At 37.7% G+C, this 27,469-nt stretch overlaps 1 protein-coding gene across 1 annotated transcript in view; it reads right to left on the bottom strand.

Annotated features, from left to right (window-relative positions):
• LOC140325971 (guanine nucleotide-binding protein subunit alpha-14) overlaps positions 1–27,469 on the bottom strand; it is a 73,210-nt gene that overhangs the window by 24,824 nt on the left and 20,917 nt on the right. The window contains exon 2 of the mRNA XM_072404115.1: positions 17,032–17,216. Within this exon, the coding sequence (XP_072260216.1) occupies positions 17,032–17,216 (185 nt within the window). The remainder of the gene's footprint in view (positions 1–17,031; positions 17,217–27,469) is intronic.

Raw genomic sequence — 27,469 nt, 5'->3', positions numbered from 1 at the left:
GCAGTTTTTTCGTAGGAAGCCAATTTACCTGTGTGATTCTCAGAATGTGGGAGGAAACCACACAAACACAGGGAGCACATGTGAGTGTCACAGTCTAGGAATTAGGGCCGCATATACCTAATTCTAAAGTGCTCAACTTATTAGATGCAGATATACAATTGCTTAGCACTGAAATCATGTATTCAATGTGCAATGTGGATATCAGGATCAGGACAGGATTTAATTTGTGAATGGAAAGAATGTAGTTGCAGTTATAATGATGTAAAACAATGGTACATTCCCTTTAAGATTTAAGAAACCCTCTGATAGAATGAATTGATAGGTGAATCCTGCAGAACAGGATATTCTTCTTTCCTCAGGTACTGCCTTCTCTAAACACTTAGGTGTTTGCATATGAATAATCTCAAATGTCTAGTGCTCAGTGTAGTACTACTGCTTTATTTTCACACTAAATTATAATCCTGATATTGTAAGGGCATTTATCACATTTATGTCACAAAAGTCCCTTTCTTAGGGAACTAAATTCTTAGCACTGCACCATAACATATCCGACTAAGTGGGACGCTCCTGTAATACCAATGGAGGAAAATTCATAAGTCTGTGCGTGGGATAAAACCATATCCACATTCTAGGGAAATCCCAAACCAGGAGCTGATTTAGGGGTTCTATCAAATAGAATTTTACCACATACACTGGTCAGGCCTACATATAAAAAAAACATGGAAGCTAGTGCGGGAAGTTCTAGTTTTTTTAATTTTTTTCTGCACCGTGGGTCGTAGTCAATTGTACAGTTCATTTTCTAAGCATACACTATCCGAATAGAATTTGACATTTATATTTGTCAGTGATTTGAGTGGTGAATCCTTGTAAGGAAAAAGATCACAGAGTACCTTAATGCAGAAGTTTTCTTATGGTACCTTAAAAACCAGCAATGCTGGAATGATTAATTTTCGAACTCTTTAATTGGCATTGTGTACAATGCTGTCCTAAAGGGTAGTTATGTGCCACACTACCCAAGAAAAGATTTTTTATAAAATATGGAACATTAGGAAACGTAAATTGTATCCCAGCAACATCCTAAAAAATTCAACATTTACGTTATGCCCAGACACTCCTGTTTATTAGCATGACAACTGTATTTCTGCAGTGATATATCACCCAAGGCACTGCAGCTCTCATGAGATTCGTATATATAAAGAATGAGTTAGGCTTGGTCCTATGTAACTAGCCTCCACAGACCACTAAATGCTCAGATAGAGCATCCATCATATAAAGGAAAGCTTGAAAGAGCTGCAGATACATCTCTAAATACTGTACTGAAGTTTCAAATGCAGTTGACAAAACTGCAAAACTAATTAGGCATTGTCATACATTCAGTTGGAATTGTCATTGCTCTACTTAAAATACAGAAACTAGAACAACAGCAAACTATGGGCAAAACAAATTAAGAAATCCTAGATGAAAGCACAATTTTAATCTTGACCAATGCTTTTAGTGTGCAGCTGTTAAATATATAGAAAATGGCTTAAACTTTTTTTTTAAAACAAGTATCTAAATTTGTAAGCATTAAATATCCCTCTTCAAATCGGTGGTCTTATGTCCACATGCATTGGAAAATCCCATGTTATAACATGATCTTTGGTATCAAAATATGCATTTTTTTTGTTATATGATGGGAAGTATGCCAATTTAAGGTTAACTCACTATGAGTTGATAAAGCTTGTGAACAAATAAATCAAACAGACCAGTTACAGACCTTTATGGCAAGTTTACAGCAGTGCAGCCTGCAGATCATTTCCATGCATTATTAGGGTGTGTTAAAGCCCATCCATTTATTCTAGGGAGAGATGAGTTGATTGCAGCAGGAGCAGTTAGTTCATGGTGGTGGTACAGTTAATGGCAATGTATTGTGGTTTTGTATCCATTTTCTTTATTCTAGACAGGGCATTTTTTTACATGTTTTCTCATCTATTTGCTGAAAAAAAAAGCCAATTTTTTGAGACCAACAATTATACATGAAAAGCAGTGAGGGCTGGAACGCAAAGGAAAAAAAATAAATATATATATATATATATATATATATATGTAATATCTCAGTATTCTCTTCAGACTTTTTGTTTTAAGCTGGGTGGGAGGAAGCTGTAGGTGGGGTATAGGCATTTTTTTACTTCCAATTTGTATTTCAGAGCCCAAATGAGGGCGATATCTGTTACACTTAGTCCGTTCTGTAATTTTATGTTAAAATAAAAAAAGATTGAAATACAATTTGTCCATCAGATCTGAATAAACCATAAGGAAAATCTACTTCCTATTGTCTGTAACTAATGGACCTTCAATCAGAAATGAAGCATGTTGGTAAATCTCAATCAAAAGTACATATGTTGTGTGGTATGTACAAACAATCTGAGATTCCGACTGAGATTCTAAAAATTTTATCCAAAAAAAACAAAAATTAGTTTATCAGGGATATACCAAAACATACACCAGAAGGAATACTTTTCATACCTTTAATGCATCTAATAGTAGAACAATGCTCTAAGGCAAGCCTTTATTCTTTTTATTTCTGGCACTTGTACTCATTCATATGTGTGGGTGGTGCTGGACTGAAGTTCAACTGGTTACAGCACACTTAGAGATAGGGAACTTTTTGGACTAGTAAAAGCCACTGGTCTGTGTATTTGTCTTCGATCCATTCAGATTATAAGGATATCGGAGCACTCTGGCCTTTGCAGCTCTAGTCTTTGCATTATAATGATAGCTGGTCAGTGACATAGCATATACACTACAGTTTCCAAATCAATTTAAATGCAAAATCATGTTTTACTTTAAACCTTTAAATTTCAATAAAGGTAAAAAACATGGCCTAAGTTATCTGCTACAAGTCAATTTTCAAATTACAGGGGAAGAAAAAAAAAAAGAAAAAGACCTGGTTATTTCTGAACATTGTTAAAAGAAACATTTTCTACAACTACATAAACACCCCAAGTCCTCCTCCCTTTCCTTTACTTGTTGCATACAATTGTCTCAAATGGTAATTAGGCCTGTTGAAATTGGACTGGTTTCAAATCACAGTGCTTTGAACAGCCAAGTTTACTTGAAGAACCAGATACACTGAAAAACATGATACAGCTTCTCTTTTTTACAAGACGACAGCAAGAGGGTATGAAGAGGATGGGGGGAGGCAGGAAGTGGACGGTCATCTTGTCTTGGATTGGGGGAAAGGTAGATTTTTTTTTTTTCTAATTTGTATACTAATTGTTTTTAAAACCTTCAGCCTTGTTGTTATAACAGAAATTGTAATCAAGCTTTCATTACAGTTTGTATATCTTCCATCACTGCTTGAAAGACTATTTCCTCTATGAAATGGCTTGGCAGGGAAAATGAAGTAAGAGTTTATACGGTAGCCAGTTTTTGCATCTGACGGTTATACGGAGATTCACAAGCTGGCGAGAAAAAGATTATTATGTAAACGCATGTTTTTCTCTTACAAGAGAGTCAATATAATACCATTATATTTAAAGATATGTCCTAATTTTATTTGCCATAATGGAAAATATGTTAAAGGGCATTAAAAATGAACTGGTCACTAAGAGAATAACAGCAGGCTGTATGAGCCGTGCAGAATGTATGATGGCAGGAAGTAACGACAGCAGGCAGTATGGGCAGGAGAGGAGATAAAATACCTAAAACAACAAACGTTTAGGCTATAGTGTTATAATGTGTGATAGTCAACTTTAAATCTAACAAAAAAAAAAATAACAGCTGATCCAGGTTTGAGAGCTGTGTAACAGTCGCATCTGCTGCAAAAAATTTTAAAAAAAGTGTGAAATTACTCCCCCCACCTGCCCCCTGGATATTTTGCCAAATTAAGGAAGGAATATTGGGGATGATTAAAGGCAAAGAGGAAAAAAAAGGAAATTATCTGTGTATGTCACAGCAACTAACAACATTGTTTTAGGCCTACCACAGAAAATGGAAAGCTGGATTGTGAATGGTTGCTATGCACAAAACAAATGTGACAAGCAAGTCACAGTGACGAAAGCTTATGTGTTTGGCTTATCTGTCAAAATGTTCATATAAGAGAAACATGTAAACAGAAAAGTAGAATTACAAATGCCATTTCATTTTTTTTTTCACTTTACAGGACAACATGTCTCCAGATGGCCATAGAGTGGAAATGACAATCACAGCCATTCAGCACATACTGTGCAAAAAAAATAAAAATAGAGAGAGGAAAAGACCCGATTACAAATGCGCTTTTTCTTCTTACAAAATGACTGAATAACCAAACCTTTACTTTTCATGAGTTAATGAACCAAATAAGGCGAGGCAGAGGACACTGTACATGGGTGATTTTATTACTTGTATTATAACATCTCACACATTTGCAAACAGAACTTAGAATCAACACTGCTGTTTCAATCTCTGGTAGGAAGCCAAGTTTTCATTTCCCAGCCATCATTAACCATTCAGCACTTGAGATGTGACAAAAAGACAGCATGTTCATGTGTTAAGTTTCTCAAGCAAGGGTAAATCATTATATTAAAACAAAAAAAAATACCTATAGAGACTGAATTCTTGTTTAGTAAAAACAGAAATGTATGAAAATATTAAGTATTAATAGTCACGATAGAAAAAGGGTTAATATGTGTCTGCTGGACACATGTGGAACCGTGTAAAGCTTCCTTTCAGAAATACGGTTAGTAGACTAGTCGAAATTCTCAAAGGAACCAGGAATACCATTCTAAGTCAGGATGTGTGAATCTTAAAAGAAACTGGAAAAAATGTATCCACTTCCTTTTCTCAGCTTATTAGACGGATAGAAGGACACACTACCTGACCATTACCACATACAGGAAATAAAAAGACAACATTTTAAATCTTAGTACAATTACTATCACTTTATTTTCATGAAGTTTAAATCAATAAATGTTAAATCATCTGTTCTTCTTGCAGTACCCAATAGGTGAACCTAAAACAAAAAAACACCAATGTAGCCCTGTCAGCCTAAAACTAGTAGCTGGGTGAGAGAAGTCCCCCTCCACACAAGGTACTAGGGAAAAATGAGCACTTACTGCACTAGTAATGTTTTGACCACCAGGTAAAGCACCATTCATCATACTTCTGTAGGTGTCACAAACAGACTTCCTGCTACCAGATTTTGGGCATTAAAATCGTCACAATTATTACAATACCCTAACTACAAAAACTAGAAAATACTTGTTACATGATGTTACATGAAACTATGAGTTCTACCTTTTCACAAATTTTAATAAGTCTGTTATTTGCCCTCAGATTCCTATCTTTCAGAGTCAAAATATGAAGCTTGGGCTTAAATGTGTGGTCTTCAAGCTATCCAAACCAACAGCAACACTGACGGTTTTATTTTTACACTGCCTTCTCAGGAAGTACTAATGTAAATATCTACGCTACATCAGATTACACCACTACCAGTTTGGAGTTTTCTAAAAGTTAACTGCATCCACAGAAAAACTCTGGGAGGTGTTAAAAAACATCTAATGAGAAATGTGATTTGTATAATACTTGTAAACATTCTATATCAAATAATTTTACTGAATCTGTATCATAAGAATTAAGGTTTTATTCCAAATATCTTAAGGAGAACCTATAGTAAGTTGTATACATTTTCTTTATTGTGCTGAGGGGGCAATGTACTTTATTTAGGCAAATTTATTTTTGCAAATATCACATTAATAAGTGGCTTCATTTTTTAGGTCAGAAGGTGGCGTGCTAGGCCCCTTTGTTTTTTGATTTCTTCTTACCACCTTCTAAAACAGCGATTGCCAACCTTTCAGCCCGCATGGACCACTAAATTTGTCATTTTAAATCCTGCGGACCATTAATATGAATTTTTTTTACAAAGATAAATACATTTGTAAAATAATGATCTTCCTAATGGTGCCTGATGAGGACTGTGGAGGCGACTGTGATTCATTGATCAGCTTTGTATTGTGCCACTTTTAGTACTTTAGAGTTTAACGGTAACCGATTTTACTGTGTACTCTATATTTGATGCTGGTTTTAATCATTATGTTATTGTTAATCACAAAGTGAACATGTACTGTACACTTTTTTCTCTACCCTGTATTGCTTTTCTTTTATTTATGTTGTATAACACAATAAAAATGTTAATAATTAAAAAAAAAAAAGCTTGTTTGTAGTCTTCAATAGCTTAGGCACAAGTTTACATTCATACATACTTATCAGGCAGTGGCTCGCCCATTATCGGGCAAGGTACATTTGTAGCAGCTAAATTATCTCATTCATTAAAAATATCTCACTCACTTGCACTGCATAAAAGTACTTTCTTGCTTTCTGGAATACTGAACCATAGCCAGTAACTGTTCATCACCTTGATGGTAAGAGACAAAGAGCTGAGGTAGGCAGACTCTGTTATCATACCAACAAAAAGCAACAAAATATTTTGTGTAATTCCAAAACTTACAAAACAACTTAGATGCAGAATGTTCGATTTAGCTTGACTTGTTTGACAATATTGCAAACTAAAGAAAGTTTTTGATGATAGATTCTTTTTCAAGTTGCTAGCCAGTCAAAGCCTGCTGTTCATTCCCATGCTTATCACTGGAGTAAACACTGGCTCCCAGGAGGTAAACAAGACGCTGAGCGCCTTTGTGTGGTGATCTGTAAATGTAAAGCTTCAAGGGTTTCATTCGGGAGAACATGACCTCACAAAATCTCTCTTAAAAACAGCAAAACAAAGTAAAACTGCAGTAAAACTGAGCAATCCAGGCGAACAGTATGATGGGGGGGGGGGGGGGGGGGAATTAGCAAGCGTTAACCCTTAGTAAAAACATATGACAAAAAAATGATATAAGGAAAACAATTTTTTTCCTGCAGTAGATGAACTTGTTGGCCATTCTGTAAAGCTACCCATCACATTTAGGAATCTAATGAGATTGAACATAAAGGCAGCCCACGGAAAAAGCCATAATTCAAAGTATGTCCAAAAATACATGTATTTATTATATATAAACATATAATACAGTGTTGAACGCAGAGTTTTTTTTTAAGCCAGGTGGTAAAAAATTGTAGGTTGGTGGTGGCCCCTGTATTGTGACCCAACTCTTCAGTGCCGGGTGGTGCGCCCAGCTAAAAGGGGCTGGGGAGAACACTGTAGTAGTTTACCAGTACTTAGATGTGAATGATACAATTACTTGTCTACAGCTTGTATATGGTCAGCTGATTGTGGGAGACAAATAAAAAATGAAATGCCTTTTATACTTATCCAAAGCCTTGGCCACATGACCTCCATACTAGACATAGATGCTCCCTATTGGATGCTCAGCAGATGCTTTGTTTTTCTTGTGATACATTTTCTTTAATGCAAAACTAACATAATGCTGAAATACTGCAACATCAGAATTATGGCACCGCTGAGCTCTCCTTCTGAAAATGAGTTACTTCTAGCAATCATACTGATACTTCAATAATCTGAATCACTAACCCAGGGCAAATATGTAAATAAACACCTCTGATACTACTCTAGCTACCCTGACCAACATACCGCACTTGTTCTAAATCAATGATTTGATTGATTTGAGTAATGAATTCAGAGAGTCACAAATCAGCCAGGTTACTTTAATGCCACACTTTCTGTGGCTTATTAACAAACATAAGCCCTCTTAATGGTGCTGAATGTTCAGGTCAAAATAAAAGGCCACTACCATGTCCATTGGATACTCATTCAAGAAGTTAATGTTCAGTTTAATATAAACTAATTCTTTATTATAAATATATATGTTTGCAAAACAAAGTTATTTAAATGAAGCAGGACAAGTTCAGTTCTCACACCATATCTCAGTCCCAAAGTAGGCCCCACTAGTTCTCTATGTCATATAAATACTACAGTGACTGCTTAAACTGATCCATATCAGTTCTTATGTTGTTTGATTTAAAACAGTCATACCTCCTTTTTGGCCACTTGAAGAAGGTAAATAGCTCTATATATGGTTATATGTGTTGTACGGCTATAGCCGAGTAATGTGCAAGGGGCTGAACATATGAATTCTCACCAAGCAGTAGATGATCCATGTTTTGGACTTTCCAGACCTTGAGCACAGTACCATACGATAAAAGGACAAAATGAATAATACAGCTATCTAAAACAGGATGTGTTAATTAGGATTTGCTGTAAAGACTTAAAGTCTGCAGGAAAACAAGAAGTCAGGACCATGACAAGTTTCCAAGTAACTTGTGATACGAAACCAAGCTTAACAATGTTTAGTGATAAGCTTACAGAGTTTGCTAAAATATTTCTTTCTATCCTAAATTGACCTACCTGGCTTTACTATAATGACGCAGTCATTCCCAGTGATCTAATAATTAAAAAAAAAAAACTCAATTTCTCAATCCCATCCCAGCATCAGTTTAGGCATGCAGCTATGTATTATTTCATTGCAATGGACCTGTCAGGTGGTGGGACATATTAGCAGCAGGACAAATAGCAAGTAAAAGTGACTGAGAAACATCATCTGGACTTGTGGGGTGTTACCAGTATGCAGTGGTTAGGTTACCAAAATCGGTGAATTGAAGGCCAAGTGGTGAACCAATGACATGGTCATGGGTGCACAGTTCACTGATGTGTGTCAAGATAGAAGAGTTAAGACATTGGTCCCGTTTCTGAGGAACTGCTAAAGCAAGAATTAGTTGAACTTCTTAATACTTGCCATCAGTAAAACATCACAGCTTGCTGCATCGTCACAGAATGGTCAGGGTGCCTCTGAACTGTGTCTTATCAGCAAAAGTATTTATAGAAAAACAGAAATAGACCATGGAGCAATGGAAGAAGGGAGCCTGGTCTTTAAATCACTTTTTATTTACTATTTTTTGATCATGTATGTCATTTACTGGAGAAAGAAATTGAAAAACTATGTATTATAGGAAAAAGACTAGGCTGATAAAGGTATTATGTTTTGTTTGGCCAGCACGTTGGTTTAGAGGTAAGCACTCTAAAAACTCTTTGCAGCGCTAGGTCCCTGGTTCAAAATCTCAGCCAGGGCACTATCGCATGGAGTTTGCTGGTTCTCCCCGTGTTTGCGTGGGCTTCCTTTGGGCTCCTGTTTCCTCCCACATTCCAAAAACATGCAGTTAAGTTAATTGGCTTCCCCCCAAAATGGACCTTGTACTGTATTAAAGACATATGACTACAATAGGGACATTAGATTGTGAGCCCCTTTAAGGGACAGTTAATGACATGACTAAGGACTTTGTACCATGCTGCGTAATATGTCAGCGCTATATAAACACTGTGCAATAATATTATTAATAGTAATATACTTGGGTCTTTGCATTCACATGGATGTTCCTCTCTAACCTACCACTAAAGCTACATACACACTTCCAATTATTATCGTTGGAAAACGAACGACGAACGTTCATGCACGATATATATGAACGATCATATAGCACCGATCCTGCACATAGAGTTAACGACACGATCGTTCGTAGATATTGTACACATAATAGATACGATCGTTTAAGCGATAGAGGAACTATGTGCACGACATGAAAGTGAACGGACGTTCGTTCATCACGCATGCTCTGAACATGGACGATCAACGAACGACCGTACACGCGAACGATGTTCAACGATCGTCGTCCAATCCGATCCGTCGGTCCGGTCGTTCGTTTCCAGCGACTTTCCTCGTTCGTCGGCGTCGTTGGTTACTTTTTTACGAACGATTTTTTGCCCAATCGATCGTTCGTCGTTCGATTGGAACGATAAAAATTGGAAGTGTGTACGCACCTTTACTTCAAAATTGGTGCAGACCACATACATTCCCCTGTTAATCACAACGTATAGGACAGCTCTAGTCTTATCAATGACATACAAGCTAGACAAACAGTGCGGACATTGACAGCTTCAGCCAATAGCGGGTGTATTAGATGATGGGCAGCAGTAAAGTTGGAGAACTAAGAAGCGCAATGAAAATTAAATCCAATTATTTGTGTCATAAGGCTATGCCTGTGAACAGAGATTTTCCAGTTTTTATACTTTATCACTTCTCATGCCAGACTTGGTTGTTGACTGATGTAGTCAGAAAACAGACAATACCTAAGGAAGAGGAAACTCCAGCTTTGACAATTTTTAGTATTTTATTGTTTTGCTATACATAAAGAACAAATATAAAATAAATATATGGGAAAATAAATGACAAACTTTTGGAGAAAGCCCACTAAACATAGCAGAGGAGTGGGTAAAAGAAGGAAAAGGAGTTACTGCTCTAACATATTTAGCTTACATAGGTATACAAGTTTCACACAAGAATACTGCACAAATACACTGATGCGCAGATTGGAAGTAGTACACAAATCACCAAATTTTCAAAAGAATACAAAAACCACTTTTATTTAGACAATATTTGCTTACTTTAGAGTTCAACTTTACAATCCAACCCCAAAATTTTACAGGAAACCCAGTGCCTGCACCCATAAACCTCCGTGCACAACTTTACAAAAAATATTTTTTTAAAAACAACTCCCTAAATACCTAAAAAAAACTCCAACAAATGTGACTCTGGTAACTGCTTCCTCTACACTTCATTTGCATTCCACCTCTAATGTCTGGTGTTTTGACATGAAGTGATGAGGGGACTAAAAATCCCTACATGCAACTTACACCGCTAACTTAATTCTTTATTGCCTAGGCGATAAAGAACTAATGGGAGCGCAGAGCCTCCCGGATACCTACTTCGCGCATCAAGGGAGGCTCTTGGCTGCTCCTTCTGCGCATGCCCGAGCATGTTGGCTCGGTATCTTTCTTCGGCCGGGTGCAGGACCGGATAGAAGAAACTTCCCGACAGATGAACTGATCTGCAGGATTGAAGGCAAGTATGACTTTTTTGTTTTGAGTTTACTACCGCTTTAAGTGGTCATGTCCATGGACTCGCTCACACACAAAAAGTAGAATAGCAGAGTAATGTATATAGAAATTTTAAGAGATTAAAAAGATATTCACTGTCCCAATTGGGCAAGGTGTTGCTAGAGAGGAGGGAGAAGCCTCCTAGTAATGTACGGCCCATGGGGACAAAAGATGGTAAGCACAGAAGTACAGCTAAACTCAGGGTAAACAGATGTCTGACATAAGTTTTCATATGAACAGTATGTTTCTTGGAAATCCATGAAAGGCTTATAAGAAAATATCAGTAGGATTTCATTGAAGAGTTTGAAGCAGTACACAGGATATGGATACAGAACACACTCTTCCTTTTCCTTCCCATCAACGCCCCTAATCACATGAGCTGCAGAGGTAAGCGAAGTTCAGAACTCAAATGAAACACTAACAGCCAGAAGTGTTCGAAAAACACACTAAACAAGACAACAACAAAAAATGTATAAAAGATAAAAATGTAGCTACATCTGTTGTTCTTCGTTAATTATTCCAGTAAAGAACTTACATGTAACACCATCAATTTATACCGTAAGAACATGATTTCTGAACACTGATAACATTTGTTTTTTTTTAATCTGGCTGCATAAACCTGTATTTGGCAGATTTAGAAGTACAGAATAAATATATCATGTTTAGCTATAATGAAAGTGATCATGCCTGAACTGCTCCCCCACATCAATTCAGTTTTGCTGGATGGAGGTTTTTTACCCAATTCCATTTCATTCGGTAACTGACTGCAGAATATCAGGGCAATGCCTGAGTGCCTGAAGCTGATACACAATGAAACTTAACCCAAGACAGGGGTTATGTGTGACCCCTGGGTGAAAGTGTTGATGAAATATTTATAAACAGATAATAACTTCATATGGAGAACTGCAGCCAATGTATTTAAAGGGTTAACACTTATTCTGATTTAAAAAAAAAACTGTTATCAATAAAGCTAAATATTTTGCACTATTAGTTCTCAATTAGGAGACCATGAAGTGATTCAGTCTCTCTGTCTCTCTGCCGGGGGAGTTATGGAATTTGAAATTCAAGCAAATCTGAAATGTAAATATACATTTCCAAGTAAGGTCCTTGAATCTGATTAAAACATTTTTTCAAATACTGAGAGGTACTAAAAAGCATTACAAAAGTATGGCTAGTCCGTACAGGGCGAGGCCAATTTAAAAAAAAATGTGGTTTAAGAAATCATGGTTATTAATATAAGCAAGATTAAAAGAAAAAGGCAGGAGGAAAAAACATAATAAAATACAAAGAATGCATCCCACCCATTTCAGTTTCAGAAGAATTAAGTAACCGTTAAATATACCAGAATGTAATGATGAAAAATCAAGCAATATCAGTTACCTTAAAAATAGGAATTGTGGCACACGGTGTTGTAAAATAGAATATGTGTTTGGCAAAAACTTGCATACAGTAAAAAAAATGACTAATAAGACAAATTAAGATTCAGAAACTTGTTTTAGGCTTAATAGGCCCTGGACTGCTCCGCTCCCAACCATCTGTATTAGCCATTTAAATGCAATGAATGATCTTGCTGACCAATAGAAGAATGTCCAAGGTTCGTTACAGCTTTACTTGCCATTGCTTGTAAATCTCATCTGTATCCACATTGTTTTATTTGTTTCATTTTATCAGATGTGGCTGGGAAAATTTGCATACCAGCTAAAGTAGACCGTTTGAGTATGATATATTCAAACTGAAACCAGAGATTAAAATCTCTGAATTTCAGTAGTTACCCGAGATACATTTCTCGTTTCAAGTTTAGTCTGCCAATATTTTGTAGGTTCCTCCTTTTTATTTTTAAGAACATACCTGATTTTGGATCTAATTACATCATCACTAAGTCTTGGCAAAGCATGCAGATAATGGCTGTAAGAGGAGACGACTTTGTGCTGTACATGTAATCCTAAAAACAGGAAGATGCAGTAACATACAAATGTGACAACTGAGTCTTTGTGTTTAAATAGCTGAAATCCAATGAGTGAAAAAAGCAGGCAGAGACAAAATTGAAAATGAAAAGGCAATATAATGCTGTATGTCCAGCAGCAGGGAAATAAGGCAGGGCTCTGGCTTGCTGCTGCTTCTATTGTATGCTACGAGAAGCTCACAGTGTGCACTGAAATCAGAGTATTTCTGCTTGGGTGCTTTAAATCAGCGGTCGCCAACCTTTTTAGGACTGCGGAGTACAAAAATCACTGGCCCCTGAACACGCATGCGCAGGGAGCCGGGTGTCACTTAAAGGGGGAGAAACCTCCCCCAGAGTGACTTCATTATGGTATAACCCTGCCCACTCTCCCGTCGCAGATCTGAGCCTGTAATGGGAGAGTGAGCGGGTTGTGTGCAGGGACACAGCCCGCCCTCTTCTCTGAACCTAGGAACTGCTCGGGGTACGTGGTCCGCGGCTCTGGCCGGTGCCTCCCCTCAGCGGGGTCCTTCTCCTGACCCCGCTCGGGGATGCACCAACCAGAGCGGCGGACCCAAAAAGTTGACTGGTGGTCCGTTACACTATTTCTAATATTTACCACTTTTTAAAGCTGATGTCTAATACAATTTTGTATTCATTGTATTTTGTAAATTAAAGATGTGTAAATACCTGAGGAAAAAGCAGTACTAATGAGTTATGTGCTGAAAAAAAGCATGCTAATAGTAAGAGAAAGCAGAGTGACAGAAAAATAAGATCATAACTGAGCAGTTTTTCCTTTTTGTAGTTCAGCCAAACGGGGAAATTTTAGAATATGGACCCAGAGAAAGTGGGTAGAATAATGCTGGACATCAGACTTGGGACACCTTACAGCAGAAGAAGAAACAATACTAAATACATTATGAGCAAATCTCAACTGTTCTTGTAAAGTCAAGCTCAGCTTCACCCTGTGCTACTTCCCAAACGTACATATTGGTCTTTTATATAATTGGTAGCCTAGTCAATTACATTTTGTGAGACATGATATTCACCTATAGTACCAGACATCTGGATCGCTTTAATACATAATTCCTATTGGATGTGACGTCTGGTATCCATACTATGTGACCCTATCATATACTCTATCATAAAGCTCTACGTACACACTAGAGCTTTGGCTGCCCTCCCTAAAGTCTTAGGGATACCCCCCCACCACAATCATCTCTATATATTTGGAAGGAAGATTAATGATTGCTTCCAAATATGCAACAAAAAAAGGTGCGGACAGGGAAAGCCAGAGTATGGAAGAAAGGGCTAGATCAGGGGTCCCCAACTCCCAGTTCACAAGTGGGCAGGGACTCTGGCCGGTGCACCACCCACAGGGGTCAGGAGAAAGACCCCGCTTGGGGGGGGGGGGGCCCACTGGCCATAGCTGCCGTACGGAACGCAGGCTCAGGGCAGTAGGCAGGTTGTGTCTCTGAACACAACCCACCCACTCTCCCATCGCAGGCGGTGAGTGGGCGGGTTCTGGCATCATGATGTCAGTCTGGGGGGAAGTTTTTTCCCTTTGAATGACAAACTGCTCACCGCGCATGTACGGTCTGGAGTCTGTGCATTTAGTGGGCTGTGAGCTCCAAAGTTTGCAGACCACTAGGCTAGATGACTCTGAATGTACTTCTGCTGCATATTTTAAAGAAGAAAGTCACAGTGTGCAGTGAAATGAGAGTAAGCAATTTCATGACAGGAGAGGTACCCATACCACTGTGGAAGACGAAGGGCAAGGCTGGAGTTTAATTTTAAAAAAGCTGTTCTGTTAAACCTATTTAAACCCTAGGGTTCCTTCTGGAGGTGGCTAGAGGCAGTGAGCGGATTGATCTCCAACCCTTCCAAACTGACCAGGGCTACGTAGACACATCTCCAATTTTCTTTGTTTGAAACAATCCTTCATGATCGTTTCTGGCATCAGAGAGTGACAGATAAATGAATAAATACTGTGCACACAAAGTCTGTTGTGTTCTATTGAGAGAGGAGAGAAAGAGCAAGTGGAACCCCGCTGTGTTGATCTCCTTCGACTTGTATAGCGGTCATTCCCCATTGTTCATTCATGCATCCATGAACAAAATTGGGTGACCACCATACACATGTCTATTTTCTTACCACATAGTATGTATTTATGTATTATATACCTAATGATGTTAAATGACACCATAGTTTTAATTGTCCATGTATCTTTGTTGTTGTGTCTGTGATAAAGGTATACAAAAAACCTGTAGTGTGTGCAGATAAATCTGGATGTAATGTCACTCATATTTACAAAATAATTCTATTGGATTTCCTGCAACTCCTCTCAAGTTTTACACCATGGTTTTAATTGTTCATAATGCTGAACTGGAAAGAGCTGATCTATATGGAAAGGGAGAGACATCACATTTATCCATATAGACAAGCATTTACTATTTTATCATTCAAAAGTTAATGACACTCACTTCTGTATACAATCAAACATGGTAATATCCATCCTCCAAGAAAAAAAATATCCATTTATTTTAGAGTTTTTAATGGCAAAAGTGGGAACTACACCTTTAAAGTATAAGGAGCTTTGGGCCATCCTGATATATGTATGTGTACAGTAATCAGTACATACAGTAACTAGGCAGAGCCAGGCAGAGGAGAGATGACAGGTGGTACCTGTCACAAGATTATCCTCTAGTGCCGCCTGTTACCTCTCTGCTAAGCAAATAAAAACGCAGGGCTGAAATCAGAATTATGCTCTCATGCAAAAGCAAAAGATATTTTGCAGATATTATTCACCTAGTAGAAAACATTAAAGCCACTGCACACATCACAATGAATCTGTGCACGTTCAAGCAGTTCGACAGCAGTAAAGAGATAAAACAGAACACATTAGAATGAATACAACAATGTACATTGTATTTTATGAAATGCAATGGGTGCACTTTTCTGCTCCTTGGCCAGGATATTTAAACTAAAGAAGCTGTAAACAAAAAGTTAAAACATGGAAACATTTTTCAGGGATAGAGGATATAAAATGATATGTATTTTGCTTCAACAAACCAATGAAAAGCCATCACATTTTCCTTAGAACTGGCACATTAAAACAAGCTCCAAAAAAAAAGAAAGAATCTTACAGTTAAATTAGGTCTATTTAATTTCAAATGTATTCTGGATACAAAATTAGTAGTAACTATATCAGTTTCAGAATCAACCCACAAGTTTTAAAGAATCTCTATGTATTTTAACAGAAAGGCCATCTAAAAGTATCCCACGGCAGACAGCTTTTTCATGGAAGGGAGAACAGCAGTTTGGTGTTACATAGGTATCAATAGATTCATCCATGCACCTTGGGTAACTTTTCTATAGAGAGGTGTTGCAGCTCATAATAACCACACAGAAAGATCACAAAGAAAAGTAAACAGGCAAATGTAGTTGGAGATGCTGAGAGCAATAGATTACTGTATTAACAATACAGCCATCTTTATCTTTTTCTGTTACTTATATTTCACCTATAAACAGGTAATATTTTAGATACCTCCTGTACATGTGCCAATATGTAACTGGATTGTATATTTTGATAAAGCAAGTGAGGGTGGAGAAAGTGCTTAAACTAAAAATTCTGTTTGTTTGTGGATGGGTTTTAAGTGCAAAAAAATTGAGAATCAAGATCGAGAATTATTGGGAGCGCAGAGCCTCCAAGGATACCTATGTCACCCATCCCAGGAGGCTTTGGGCGCCATTTCATCAAAAGGGAAAAATATTGCTGATCTCACGCATGTGCAGTGAGATCGGCAAGTTTTTTTACAAAAAGGCGCGAGATTGGGTGGCGTAGGAGAAGATGGCCGCACCTGGTGTGCTGGCCCGAAGACAGATACCGGGATGACGCGGGCCCCGATAAAAGAAACCTCCCGACAGATCAACTGCTCTGCGGGATTGAAGGTAAGTGTGATTTTTTTTTTTGTTTTGGGTAGTTTTGGGTTTACTTCCTCTTTAAGGAGTCAAACAAGATGGCAAACATCCAGTGATTCAATGGAAATGCACAATTACAATATGGTAGCAATTGTAATTCCTTGTATACAAATTAGCTACCTGAATTGAAGAATCTAGCCGCCAGTCTGGAAACATTTCTCCAGTAATAAAAAAAATGATGTAACATTTAAAAAGGAAATGATCTTACCATGTTTTGCTCTGAGGAGTACTGTATCCTTAGTGTGTCCATTGCCCGAATCATTGACTGCATGGCAGTGAATATGTTTTGGAAAACCAGCTTAGTGAATCCTTTTCGATCTTCATCTGTATAACCAGAGCCATGAATAATTCTCATCTGCTTAATGAAGGTACTTTTCCCGCTCTCACCAGTGCCTGGGGATATAAAAAAAACTGTCAGTACACACAGTAAGAGTCATGAAAATATTACATGAAGTAAAATTATAACAAATTTATTTGTAGGAATCCCATGTTATATACATTAGGAGTATGTTCTCGATTAAAAAAAAAAATTATAAAAGGGATGTTAAGCTAGTCATCAGCAATTACCCGCTGCAGAAGATACATATAGGTACATATAGAAATATAGATGTAATTACTGCGAAATCAATATATAAAACTAACTAGCTTGAATGGTACACTTTCCTATATTTATGCAGACCGCAGATAAAAATAATCATGTTTGGGAAAAAAAGATGAACAGTATTCCATGGGTCCATTTTATTACAAACCATCAAACATAAAACACACACTTTGCTCATAACATGACAAACAAAAGGGTATAAAACAATGCAAACTTGGAAAATAGAATCTACAGAAAGAGAGATAAACCTACCCCTATGTGGATTTGTAACAATACCTCATCCTTAATATAAAGTTAAAGCATACCTAAACTCATAACTTTTGCTTTACTTAAAAGGGTAGACAGACCTTTTTTTTTTTAGGGTAAACATTTTGTTTGTTTGTGGGGTTTTTTAAATGCAACACCCCTTTAAAAAAAAAAAAAAAAAAGAGAACACACAGCACCACCCCTAATTCTTGATCACCTAAGCGTAGAGCCTCCCGGGATACCTACATCACGCATCCTGGGATACTCTTGGCTGCTCCTTCTGCACTTGCCTGAGAAAGAAGCCCTTTCATCAATAGGGCAAAAAATTGCTGACCTCACACAGGCGCAGTGAGATCGGCAATTCGCAATCTACGTCACCTGATCTCGCATCTGTGCAGTGCGAGATCGGGTGACGTAGGAAAAGGAACGCGGAAGAAGAGAGGAGAAGGTGGCAGTGCTCCGCAAAGACAGATACCGGGACGTCGCTGGACCCGATGGAAAAAACTTCCTGACAGATAGACTGAGATGTGGGATTGAAGGTAAAATTAAAATAATGTATGATGAGAACTAACAACATTTATAAGATGGGGGTCCAATAAAATATATAGTGATTGTCCATATCATGGATTGAATTTTTCTTTTGGCAATAGTTTCACTTTAACAAATCCAGACATGAAGGCGTATGGAGAAATATAAAACAACTGGAATTGCCTGCACCTACACTTACTTCTCATCACATAAGAATCAACAAAAGCAGATGACTATCACACACACACACACAGACCATCAGAGTACCGGATTTCTAAACTTGCCATTTCTGTGGCTTTTGGGTTAATACAGCCCAAATAAAGTAAATTCTAAGAGTAATCAAGGCTATAAGTAAATGCAACAAAATTGCTGAATTAGGTCCTTAGAGATGAATATAAAGCTGTCCGAAACAAGACATATTTGAGGGAAATAAAGGTCTCCCATGGGGGCGTAGTCAGAGGATTTGGCAATGTTCAGACTAGCTGTATTTTACCGCAACCATTATTGCCCCTGGAAACAAGCTGGCACTACGCTAGTTGCCTGCGAGCAATAAAAGGCTGTCACTGCTAGGGTTTTCCAGGTGTTTGGAAGAAGCTACAAAGGCATAGTAGAATGTCTCCCTTCCTCCACCATTTTTTGGGGAATTGAAACTGCTTGCACAAGCATTTTTCCAAACATTTGTTAGCAGCACCAATTGAAGTCTTTCAAGACAGCAGGGGCAGCAAGCTAGAAAAAAAAAACAAAACACATACAGAACTGCCGCAACATCCTAAATAAAGTATAATGAACAAATCAATCAGTCCAGCCTTAGCCATTTTTCCATGGTGGTACGCGCTAAAACTGCCCAAAACGGCTTGCAAATCTGTTTTAATAGTTTAAATAGACGCTAAGGTTTAAATTGACCCTAAGGTTGATGTCGGACTGGCGACTGGTAAAACGCAGCTAGTCTGAAAATTGCCTTAGATCTTCTGACTATGCCCCCATGGGGACAAGCTGTGGCCAGCACCAAAAAAGTAACATGGCCCTAAGACCTGTGTGCTCGATGTCAAATAAAAACAAAATTTGTACTGTACATCCTCAACACATTACAGGACCCTGCCCTGCACGCTTCTTAAGGAGCCCTCAGTGCAGTGGGTTGGTTGCTACAAAATATTAAAACACCTTCAAAAACATGCATGGGGTTTCCTAAGCGGAGAGCATTTGCATGCTAGTTAAAGCCAACGAGTAATGCCAATACTCGAGAGAAGGGGAAGGTCAGGGAACGTCTGACTGGGGAGCAAAGGGGCTAGATGTTGATGGATGCCTCATGTGAGCCAAGAACTGAGGAAGGCTCCGATTTGCTGCAGCTACTAATTAAATTATTAAAAAGTTAGCAGTATGCATGAAATTTCTATTTGTGCACATCTGTACAATTAATTTGATATCATTTATAAACTAGTTATGTTTCATGTTTTAGGATTGATAGGAGAAAAAAAAAACTGAAAAATCACAGCTTATAAAAGTGGTTAAACCAAACTTGTACAAGTTCACATGTATATAATTGTTCTTTTCGACTAGTATACCTAGAAAGTGACTGACTGCTACTCATACCCGAAATTCATTGAACAGCATTTCCATATGGAGCAGACAAAAGCGGACAATGAGTTTTATTGCTTTGTTGCAAGGCAGTGATAAAGAGAAAAGCAATGGGACCAATTAGGAGACTTCACAGTAAAAAATTACATCTTGATTTATAAATTCCCATTGAGCCCTTACATATTCATATCTTAATTTCAGGCTGAAAAAAATCTTTACCTGCTTGATTTTAATCCTTCAAAAAATGTTACAGGATATTCAGACACCACAATTGTCCCGGTGTACTGATCTTTCTTGCATCTTCAAGAGATGACCTTGCAGTGGACTCAAGCAGTTTTTTTTTTTTTGGCAACTGATAATATTGGGTAAGTTTTCTTATAATCATGTTCAGTGCTTGTAATGTGGGCAGTAATCAATCTGTTAGGATTGTATTCCCATCTGTTTCACTGGTGGGAAGATTTCACTTGCTTTCTATTTAAAAGGTGTCAGACATAATAGGAAATTAAAGGAAATGGCTCCAACGGGGAAGGACAGACTATTTTTTTTTTGTAATGTAAAGACAACATAAAAGGTCTACTTTTTGTCATATTTGGCACTATTGGATTTCCTAGTACAAAACCTTACCAGATTTACCATACTAAAATGCCCATATGCTGCTCCTTGATCCCTACTCACACTATTTTTGCAGAATAATTGACCCTATACTTTATAGGTCCTATGTTGAATATTTTTGTTACTCTTTTCCATTGCAGTTTATGTTTCCTTATGCTATCCACTAGCTAGCAACATATTGGAACAAAATGTTCCTGATAACATGTCAGATAGTAGAAGCTATGTGCTATAACTTTAAAAACTCAAAAATTTTATTTACACAAAATGATCCAAACCTTTGAATCGATTCATAACAAAAATGATATCCAGACCACTATAAAAAGCACTAAAAATGGCAGTGATAGGAAAATGGGCAATTAAGTGGGGAAATAGCTAAATTAGAGCTACTGTGGAAGAACGACTTTGAGTGATCATTTTATGGAAACCACTTTAGGATTTTTTTTCACACAGGATGAAAACTAATACAGTAAGTCAATTTTGTGCCAACATGAAAAGCCTTTCAAGTAGGCCTGCACATACCAGTCATTAATGTGTCAGAATGAAGTAGCCAAGGTACAATATATTCCATAAACAACTTTTTCCATATACCTGAAAAATTTGAAAGCAGCTTTTAAATCCAAGGAAATGTTTATATTTATTCACAAACACACTTTACAACTCCACCTGCAGATTGTCACTAAGTCGCTAAATTGATGCCAAAGTTCTATTGTGTATCTGACAGCGCCATTTACTAGCAACCATCTGTAAACACCACACTCTATCTTTGGTTCAAAGCTACAACATGCAAGCCAAAGACAAAACATAATATTTCCTCTTTAGGGATGCACCAAAGCAACACAGAATTTGACCTTACAGTTTGCGTTTCTTCAAGTAAGTGAGGAAGTCGTTAGTAAATAAGTGAAAAGCTTTTCATCCACTTCTGCATTAGGTGGATAAAGTAATGTGTGAAAAAAAGTAATGCTCCAAAATGTAGACCCCTATGCCCAAAAAAAAATACAAATCTGAGCGTTGGGTATATACAAACATTGGGCTTTATTTGTTACGTACAATTTGGGTGGAGCGGGCAGCAAAAACACATACACGTATCAAGCTGTACCTGACGTAAGGTTATTTGCACCAAGCAACAAGGTAAAGTACTAGACTGAATATATATTATAGCAATACTTTAAAATCTTCTGTAAAGTGTGGAAATAATTGCTTACAATCTTTTGTTTTATACTCAAAAACAATGATTCATTTTTTGTTTTATCCAAGTTACATGCTGAACTGGAAGTTTTATCCTAATTCAAGTCACATGTAGTTCACTACATCCAGATTCCATCCATGTGTGGTATAGGTTGGTTTCAATCCTGTGGCCTAAAAAACCTACCACTTCTCAGCTTGTGCATCGCCAAACACATTCAACCTGTCAAGGCAAGTGTGAATGCAACTGGTGGCTATGTGGGCCTTCATACTAATATCAGGTCATCTGTGAAAGGTATACACTGAAATGGTACAAGGCCTAAAGGATGGGTGCACTTGCAAACAAAGTGCAGGTAACCTTGTTGGACCCTTCCCCTGACCTCAACTAATTTACCTTCCCCTCGAAAGATGTACACATACTGAGATTGGACATCTATGACTTCTATAGTGTTCTATAGCAGCGGTCCCCAACCTTTTTGGCCCCAGGGACCGGTTTCACGGAAGGAAATTTCTCTGAGGACCGGGGGGGGGGGGGGGGGGGGGGGGGGGGGGGGGGGGGGTGCACAGAGAGAAAAGAGAAGACATACTCTGGCGTCTTCTCTTTTCTCTCTGTGCACCTCTGCTGCTTCAAAGCGATCACATGACATCTGACAGCCAATCGAGCTGCATGTCATGTGCTCGCATTGCTTGTACACAGACTACTGTGTACATTTACCGGCATCTCATACAAACACCGCTGCGGACCACTTCCGGTCCGCGGATGGTGGTTGGGTGCCGCTTCGTTTTCAATAATGGATCATGTACTCGCGGCCCACTGAAAACACCGCCGCGAACCGGTAGTGGGCCGCGGCCCGGTGGTTGGGGACCGCTGTTCTATAGGACCATCTCCATTTGGCTCGGGACACAACTCCAGAAGTGTGGCCGCAGTGTTAAGGTGCACCCAGCTCAGCACCGTACGTGCCGCTGACAGTGGAGCCAAGGCCAACAGATCTGAGCACATCTGTGATTGGGTTAATTTAGAACAGAGGAAGGGCCAAAACTAATAAATGCACCATGTTTAAGGCATAGGAAAAGATTAGGATATAACAATTGTAGAAGGGTTAGAAGGTCTCCTATTTTTTTTTTTTATATTAATGGAAGGTGAAAGGAAGAGTGAGAGGTAGAGTACAAAAGTACTGCAGTGTAGGATTAACAACAACTGTGTCCTGCAAAATTTGCTATGTACTTTGATTACTCTGGGACTCTAAAGCAACCACAGTTCCAAAAAAGTTGTAAGGGTCCTCTCACGTATTAGACTCTATCTGAGAATGTTCTATGCACAACGGTTCCAAAATGTATTGCATTTTGTAATAAAAATCTGGAAGTTTAGTTTGTAGTTATTAAAAAAACATTGTGTAGTATGGATATTATTCACTTATAGTAAGACTCCACATAGTGTGACTTTTTTTACCAACAGCTCTCTAACAACCCGAAAAGTGACTTTTATACAGAATGAAACATAATTATCAGTATTTTTTGCTTCACTGTTAAAATTAATGCTAAAGGCTACTGACTTCTAGGAATTAATCTAGACTTAGATTTTTAAATCATGATTAAAATTATGTAACAGGTTTAATTCTTTCTGCATTACATAGGGTTTGTTGGATTTAGAGATACAAATGAACTAGGGAGGTTCTCCAAACTTCTTTACAATACTCAAACAGAAAAATATGCAATAGTTACTCTAAGGTGTACAGAAAATGTACTTTACTCTTTAAAAATATAGAACATGGTAGAAGAAGGCATTCTAACAAAAAAAAAATACTCATGGATAAAACACATTTTGGTAAAACACCCTGATACTGCCAGAACAGGGATTATTAAAAACTCAACAATAACATATATACACATAAAAAGCAAAAACATTCACTATATATTTACAAACAAGGGATGGTACCCCAACAGACTCTCACGTGCCATTATAAGGACTCAAGGTAATGTTGAATTTTTAGGGTTTGTGTGTGGGGCACAAGTGAAAAGTGCTGGAAACACACAATCACATCAGGCATTACATTTGGGAAAAAATATAGAAAATTCAAATGAAAAAAAACAAGGAATAATTAGACTCTACAGAAAAAATTCATTGTGATGTAGTGGGCAGTGAAGTAAACTTTTTGTCCATGTAAAAATATTTCATAAAGTTCATGTTTCTGACAGGAGCCCTGGAACTCCAGCCGCACTCAACTAAAACAAAGGCTGAAGTTGTATTGTTTGTATTGAACACATGGAAACAACTACGACATGACATTGAAAACATAGTACAAATTCTGGGATTTAGAAATTTTTTATCTGGGATACGTTTATTTCCCTAGTTGTTGAACTTGATGGTCTTTTTTCAACCTGACTTACTATGTCAAAATAATAATGTGAAAAAAAAGACAAATTCATCCAATCACATAAAAGCTTGTTCATAATGAATCTCCTATCAGACCAAAAAGATTCAGTGCTAAAGGTTCAAGTATTTGTGACATTGTATGCAAAAAATCTCAATGATTACATGCAGTTTTTTCTTTTTACTATATTTGCATAATGAGAATGCAAGAGTTTACTTGGTTTGTTTGTGACCAGAAGACAGATTATGCTGCAAATGACTAGCCCTTAGACTTCCACCTGTCTATATCTTATGGCCAATTACCATGGTCCAGCACCAATTAAGCACCCTAGGTCCTACTATAGCTTGACTCTTCCAGCAAAAATGCATCTCAGAACAGATCCTTTAGAAAGAATACTGGAAACAACTATTTAATTGTGCCAAATGTTTGTGGACACATGGGGAGCAGACAGTTTATTAATGCCCATGATTGTGGAATGCAATGTCCAACGACACGAATGAGATTATCACACTTTCCTAAACAGTGATGAGGCATTAAGCCAGATTCACTTTGGCCTCTCAAAAGGAGACCCAGAAACTACTGTCCATGGTACCTGGAGCTAGAAGTATTCCAGTGCAGTGTCGAGATAATTTTTTTAACAAATAACATATTAAAATAAGCAGGACCATTGACTTTTTTTTGAAACCACAAGGGAAATAAATTTGCAATTACAATTCTGGTTTTCTTGGTTTTTAAATACAGTACAGGTAGTCCCCGGGTTACATACGAGATAGAGACTGTAGGTTTGTTCTTACGTTAAATTTGTATGCAAGTCAAAACAGGTACATTATTTATTAAATGCAATTAGGACAGATGTTTGTCTCCATTCATTATTAGGCAGCGTGGTGTCAGTTAAAATCCTCACTGTGAGTTTATCACACAAAAAGCAAGAAAAAAAAAATATTTATGGAGCCTAGACATTCATCCACTTCTGGAGCAAGCTGCGCTTTGATATGCAAAAAGAAACATTTGCAGAGTTTGTCTTGGTCAAAAAAATAGTTAGAAGAGGCTGCAGAAGAGCTCAGTCTCAGCTGTGTTTAGCAAAAGATTTCTTCTGCAAGTCATGCAAACCGCCCCCCCATCAAGCCTCCGTCCTGCACACAAATGAGCAGGGAAGCCCTGTCCCTATCTAGAAGTAGTCAGTATGTCGGATGTCCCTAACTCGAGGACTACCTATACAGAGTGGTAAATCTGGCTATTTTTGCTGTATGTGCACTGCTAGGGATATTTCACATGCTGTACCAAAGGTGCAATAGTAAATGAGTAGAAAACTCCCCAAAATAAAAAAAAAATGTATCCCAGAGTTGTCAAATGAACAAGCATCCTGAAGAATTTCCTCGGAACCCTTGCTCTGATAACCTAATATTTGGATTTCCCCTGACAATGTTTTGTCTCCAGGACAAATTAAGGGGAGCACAAAGTCTCTTTACTCTTCCCTATCTCCATCCTTATATTCTTTTTATAAAGCTCTCCATATCACTCCCTGCTCTAAGCAGGGCTTACAGTTTAATTTCCCTACCATGATCCCAGTGTTTGGGTAAATTCTGACTGATAGGCTTTTTTCTGTCATATGTATGCACAGATGTATATCTGTATACACAGATCAGTGTAGAGGAATATGTGGAATATGGTCAGGAGCCGATGGTTGAAGACTTCACATCTGAAAGCCGACCGGGTAAAGACAACAAAAGCAGCAACGATTGAAGCTATTTCAATAGTCGATAGAGGCACTTTAGCAGGAAAGTTTTCAGTGTTGAAGTATGCTATTTAATATGTATATTTACACATTAGCAAAACACTAAACCAGCAACAAAGTTTACATCTGCTTTTGGGTAATTTTGGATTAAAGACTACAACAACTTGTCCAACATTTTAGTGGAATAGGCATTTCTTCTACATTTTCAGATCACCGTTCACTACACCTATACAATATTTGCTTTATTAATTTTTCCGTAAGAAATATGGCAGCTAAAGCGACACCACAAAAGATGCCGCCTGCTTGGAGGCTTGGTTTTTCTAACTAACAGGTCACCACCATTCTTCACTGGAATGGGTAAACTTTAGCTTGAGCTATCGATTCTACTTGATTATGATTTTTATTAAAAGACGCAAATGGAGAAACTGGAAAATTATCAGCATAGCCTAAAACTTCTCCTACCTAAAAGAAAAAATACACATTGCAGTCCTGACTATAAAAAAATACATTATGTAAAAACCTCGTAGGCACCAGTATGCATTCAATTTACAATCTTAAAGACACAATAGCCTCACAGTCAGTTTGAACATTTGCCCTTTTCCACAAGACTAGAAGATGTTACACTTTTGACAGCTGGACTCCCCAGCTTTTTAAAGAGAATACATCAGGAGAGAAGTCTCACGTACGTGCATTTCCTAGCAGTTGTCAAGCAGGATTCTTGAACAGATAGCTTGTCACTGGAATGCCCAAGAGATACATGATAGAAAACCTATGCTAAGTGAAACATGTAGGCTGATGCTGCTGACTTCCTTCGGAAAATCAAAACACATATAAACACATAGCAAGCACCAAAATGGTCTTACCACATAACATTCTACAACGGGGTGGTAAGGCTTGTGCTTTAATTATATTTATTTTTACTAGCTGATTTCAGACATTTTAATGTGTTTGTTTTATTCAATTTATATATTTAATAAACTAATATTTAATATATACACTTGTTCAGTTTTATTTCAATCATGAATGGATAAGTATATAATCACATAGGGCAAGAAGAATTCTGATATTGTTGTTTTTTGTTTTATATTAATGTGGAACTAAATCCTTTTTATACTCTTCCGTTGCAGGCACTTCCATCTTCTACCTTCATTTCCTTGATACGATCTTCGATGATCTTCAACCATCTTGTTTGGCTGAGCCAGGATGACTTATTTCCCACGCACAGAAGTTAATTCAGTCCTGGCAGCTGCAGGGGAAGCCATGATGTGCAGGGTATGCCAGAAACCAACTGCCTCACCCAAAATTTTCAATTAAGGCTAAACGCTGCTAAATACACAGAAGTAATACATATAAGATTTTTTTGCCAAAAGAGTTCTAGTTCTGTTCATCTACCAAATTACAAAAGCTCTGCTACCCAGCATGGCTGTTTGACAAAGGGAACAAACTTGATCTATCCATGTTGTATTTAACATGGAGAATATGTATTGGGAGAATATGAATTGATGAACTCATGCTAAAGAATCCAAATTGCCTGGATGTTAGGTTGATCTTTTCCTCTAAAAAATCCTTCCTCTAACAAACCCCAGAAGGGATTTTTTCTTAGCCTTAGAAAAAAAAATATACTCACTTAAATCTGCTTTAAATGTTCCTTGTCAATGCTATTACTTGGTTGTTGGCCAGTGCCCAGCAACTCCCTTTTAAAGAACTCTCACCTCTCCTGGGTTCTGATTTGACACGTGGACAGCCAGTAGGACACGTTCACTTACTGCAGACAATGATATGGACATATAAAGAT

The sequence above is a fragment of the Pyxicephalus adspersus genome, chromosome 3, assembly GCF_032062135.1.
Source record: "Pyxicephalus adspersus chromosome 3, UCB_Pads_2.0, whole genome shotgun sequence".
Lineage (NCBI taxonomy): Eukaryota > Metazoa > Chordata > Amphibia > Anura > Pyxicephalidae > Pyxicephalus > Pyxicephalus adspersus.
The sequence above is the reverse complement of the archived record's forward strand: the minus strand, read 5'-3'. Positions and strand labels throughout refer to the sequence as shown.